The sequence below is a fragment of the Kryptolebias marmoratus genome, linkage group LG8 (assembly GCF_001649575.2).
Source record: "Kryptolebias marmoratus isolate JLee-2015 linkage group LG8, ASM164957v2, whole genome shotgun sequence".
In the NCBI taxonomy this organism is placed as follows: Eukaryota; Metazoa; Chordata; class Actinopteri; order Cyprinodontiformes; family Rivulidae; genus Kryptolebias; species Kryptolebias marmoratus.
In genome coordinates, this window is record NC_051437.1 from 29,715,850 (window position 1) to 29,720,384 (window position 4,535).

General features: G+C 46.7%; 1 protein-coding gene across 3 annotated transcripts in view; it reads right to left on the reverse strand.

Annotated features, from left to right (window-relative positions):
* Window positions 1-800: 800 nt before the first annotated feature.
* st14b (ST14 transmembrane serine protease matriptase b) overlaps window positions 801-4,535 on the reverse strand; it is a 9,205-nt gene continuing 5,470 nt past the window's right edge. For 2 of the 3 annotated variants that reach the window (XM_037977100.1, XM_037977102.1), the window contains 9 exons: window positions 4,101-4,234; window positions 3,896-4,000; window positions 3,697-3,804; window positions 3,473-3,592; window positions 3,150-3,272; window positions 2,869-3,052; window positions 2,407-2,678; window positions 2,188-2,324; window positions 801-2,097 (listed from right to left, as the gene is read on the reverse strand). In XM_037977100.1, the coding sequence (XP_037833028.1) occupies window positions 1,936-2,097; window positions 2,188-2,324; window positions 2,407-2,678; window positions 2,869-3,052; window positions 3,150-3,272; window positions 3,473-3,592; window positions 3,697-3,804; window positions 3,896-4,000; window positions 4,101-4,234 (1,345 nt within the window). In that variant the 3' untranslated portion in view covers window positions 801-1,935. The remainder of the gene's footprint in view (window positions 2,098-2,187; window positions 2,325-2,406; window positions 2,679-2,868; window positions 3,053-3,149; window positions 3,273-3,472; window positions 3,593-3,696; window positions 3,805-3,895; window positions 4,001-4,100; window positions 4,235-4,535) is intronic. The other variant, XM_037977101.1, reaches the window with a different exon arrangement.

Genomic DNA, 4,535 nt, shown 5'->3' on the forward strand with positions numbered 1-4,535 from the left:
CAGGTTCTATGGTTCCTTCTGGTAACAAACAGCTGAAGCAGCCAAAGAACCTTAGTTTTCTCTAAACACAGGATCTGCTGTCAGGAGGTTCCTGAGGTTCTTCTTCTCCTCTGAAGGAACATTTAGTCCTCCAGCTGACGGAGGAACTGGCATCTTCTCATCAGGAGAACCGGATCTGGGACTTGGATCCAGGATGACTCTCAGCTACTACCACACCAAACTGCTCACACTGACCGACCTGGAGACATTTCTGTGTTTGCTGAGGTCAGTTAGCGGTGGCGGCCATCTTGAATCAGGTTGGCTCCAGAGGTGATTGGGTTGTGGTTCATCTATGATTATTTTGAGTTTCATTCAAATCTGTCCAGTGGGTCACAAGATATTTTGCTAACAGACAGTTAGATGAGGGCCCACCTTTCATGGTGGTGGACGATAAAAACTGTAGAAAATATCTTGCAGTTCTGGAAACATCAGATCTGCTGTTTACTGGTTTCGTTTTATAAATCTGAGCTTTTATTAACCAGTTTAAACACGACAGTTTAAAAACGGCTCAGTTTCTCCAGAGACGTTTGTTTTTGTTGGTTTTTTCTATGAAGTCTTTCACTTTATATTACTATTATTGTTGTTATTGTTGTTTGTTCAGCACTGAGCACCAACTGTAACCGGGGGGGGGGGGGGTTCTATAAATAAATCCACTGAATACTGAACCAACCCTCCTGTCTTCCTGCTGCAGGTTCCAACGTGAAGCAACCTCAATGTTTTAAAACAAAACGAGCAAAAAATGACAATTTCCCTTCTGCATGTTGAGTTGTTAAATAAAGTTTAATTGGATTAAATGTTTTACACTGTAATGAAGTGCCACCTCATGGTAAAAATATTCACAGTCCTATAGTTACTGAAGTACAACCAAAATAATAAAAACAAGAATTAAAGAGATACAAACCCATTCAATACAGTAAACAAGGTATCAAACAAAGTTTAAACCATTACAAACAAGCAGCAGCTTTAAGGAGAAATACAAAAAAGTAGATTTATTGCACCCTAAATGATTTAAAGTGTACAGAGAACTGTTTAAACCCAATAATATTAAACATTTATGGCTGAACTCCATTAATTATTACTGAGACCTACTCTACTTCAATAATTACAGAAACTGGTAAAAAAAAATCAGATAATAAAACTTAGAACAGACCATAATTATCTGACCCTGTAAACCTCTGAAGGACCGATCACACATCCCTGAGGAACTCCGCAGAGAAACTTCAATAAAACCGGTTTGTCTGAGGCAGCTTAGTTTTATTTTTTAGAGACATTGCTGCTCCTGCTTTTCATTTATTAACAGATTTTTAAAAACATAAAAGTGCCTCATGTTTTTACACAAATCCAAATTATTTTGTTTAAAATAAAAATCAAACTCAATTCAATCTGTTGGAAATGTTTCATTAGAAGCTAAACGGCTAAAAGTGAAGAATCCAGCTGAGAAAAATGATACATGATGATGATACAAAACCTTAAAGACAAACAAAAATATAATTTTATGAGGCACAAAGTTGTTGCAGTGATATAATGTTTTTAGTCCTAGTTATAAATATCATAATTAGAACTTTGTATCATTTGTGTTTCATAAGAATGACTTTGAAACTCAAATTTATGACATCATGTGACTTTTTGTGGCACAAATCTTCTGTTAAGGTCACCTGTTCCCCAGGTGTTCTGTCACATCAGTCAGCTGACGGATCACTTTTATCTCCTGATGATGATTGAAGATCTAAATCTGGACTTTTTAATTATTAAAAGTTTAAATTAAACCAGCTGCTCCCAGCTTCTGTTTTTGTAAACCCAAAAAAATAAAAACTGAATTGTGAACTTTAAAATAAATCAAATGTGCGTGACTGACCGATAAAAGACTAAAATCCAATTAAAACCATCTCCAGTGAGTTAAACTCCGGTCTGCTGCTTTATCCAGTCGCAGAACTTGGTGACCCGGGTGTAAACGCCCGCTTTGTTCCTCAGGGCGCAGCCTTCACCCCAGCTCACCACGCCCGCCTGGAAGACCCGCCCACTGGGGTTGGTGACGGCCAGCGGCCCGCCGGAGTCCCCCTGCGGGGTGAGAGGAGAGTCAGGATTAGCTCAGGATTTAGTTTTTTCGAACCCCTCCACAGCCTCAGATTTACGTGAACGAGGTCTCACCTGACAGGCGTCCACGCCGCCCTTCAGGACTCCGGCACACAGCATCCCGTCAGTGATCTGGTCTTGCATCAGACCCCGACACACCGTGCTGTTGATGATCCGGACCTGAGCCTTCTGCAGGCTCTTGGCTAACTCTCCTGAAACAGAAAAACAGAACAAGGACAGGTGAGTAAAGAAACCTGGTTTTTCAAACAGCTTTTATTCTGAAGGCCGCCTCACCTCCTTCCTGGGTGGTGCCCCAGCCAGTGATCCACGCCTCTTGGCCTGCTGGGAAGTCGTAGGTGGAGGAGGGCAGGCAGATGGGCCAGATGTGCTGGTTGAGGCTGACGTCCGAGTCGAGCTTCATCAGGGCGAGGTCGTTGTCGAAGCTGACTTTGTTGTAGTTTGGGTGGGCGATGATTTGCTGGATGTTCCTCGTCACCGTCCACTCATTGGTCAGACCCTGAGTATGCAGGCCCAGGAAGGCCTGCCATAGGCTGGCCTGAGAGTACCTGCAGCACAACGTCCTGTTTGAAACTAAACCTCGGATCCAAGAGCCGGTCTCAGTCACTAAACACTCATCTGAAAGCCAGTTCTACTGATTAACTGAGAAGCTCAGAGTTTATTGTCTCAAAGACCCAAACGGTCCCAACGAGCTGACAGAACACACAGGTCCAATCTGCCTGACGGTTCGGTTCTGACCTGATGTGTCTGTCATCCTGGACGCAGTGGGCCGCCGTCAGCAGCCAGCGGTTGTTCAGAACCGACGCTCCGCAGGTGTGTTTGGATCGGTCGAAGTGGAGGCTCACCTGCCAGGGCCACTCCCCCTCCCGGGCCGTCTGACCGCCAACAATCCGGGAGCTGCGGAACGGCGGCATGCCACACTCTGAAAGCACACAAAGGTATGTAGGTGTGTGTGTGTGTGTGTGTGCACGTGTGTGTGTGTGTGTGTGTGTGTGTGTGTGTGTGTGTGTGAAACCTACGGCAGTTGGACTCATCAGAACCGTCCTCGCAGTCCGGCTCACCGTCACACTCAGGGTTCAGTTTACTGATGCAGCGTCCGTCGCTGCAGCGGAAGGTGAAGTCTGAGCAGCGCAGCAGCAGGGCTGCAAACAACAACAAACAACAACTGAGACACAAACAAACAAACAACAACAGAGACCTGCTGTTGCTCTGAACATGTTCAAAACACAAGCAGGAGCTGATGATGCATCATGGGAAACGTAGGACAGAGAAGTTGTGCACTTCTGTCCTGTCAGGAAAGCCGATTGGTTCCTGTCGGCTCCCAGGGAGGAAGGGTTCCTACATTTGGCACACTTGGACTCATCAGATCCGTCGCCGCAGTCGTCGTGTTGGTTACACTTCAGGTTCTCTGAGATGCAGCGTCCGTTCCTGCAGGAAAACTCTCCGTCTGCACAACTTCCTGCTGACAAGAATCAGAGCTTTAAACAGGGAGGAGCTTGAATTTACTGAAGTAGTTTTAGGCCTTTCTTCCTCAGCTGGACTGGCTGAACGTTTCCAGGACCTCACCACACTTCTCTTCATCCGTCTTGTCTCCGCAGTCGTCCACGCCGTCACACTGCCAGATTTTGGGTTTACAGTGATCGTTCTTACACTTCATCTGGGACGCCTCACAATCTGAGAGAGAACAGCATCAGTCAGATGGGACCGGCTCGTCTCCTGTCCTCACCAACACGGGCGATGAACGTGCACAGGCGCGAGCACTCACTGCAGTTGACCTCGTCGCTGTCGTCGCCGCAGTCGTTCCAGCCGTCGCAGTGCAGAGTGCTGTTGATGCAGATGTTGTTGCTGCACTGGAACCTTCCGGGACAAGCTGAAGGACAACATGAGACACTGAACACAAACATCTGCAAACATCTGCCTGAAGGCCAGCAAGGCCACGGGAAGCTGGGTTCTGACGGCTGCGCTCTTACGGTCGGATGGGACAAAAGCTTCGTAGGTGGCGGAGAAGCCCTGATCCACGATGGACGCGTCCGAAACAAACCTGATGGTCATCTGGTTACTTTGGACGGTGAAGACGGTCTTCTTCAAAGTCCTGCCACACAACCTTCAAGAGCCAGAAGACAGGCGGGTCATCGGGTCGTCAGAACCAGAGACGAACCAACAACAAACACGGACTCTATCAGACGCAGGTCAACAACGAGCTGTTGGTCAACAACCAGCTGTTGGTCAACACGAAGCAGGTCAACAACGAGCTGTTGGTCAACAACGAGCTGTTGGTCAACAACGAGCTGTTGGTCAACAACCAGCTGTTGGTCAACAACCATCTGTTGGTCAACATGTTCACAGGTCAACAACCAGCTGTTGGTCAACATGTTCACAGGTCAACAACCAGCTGTTGGTCAACA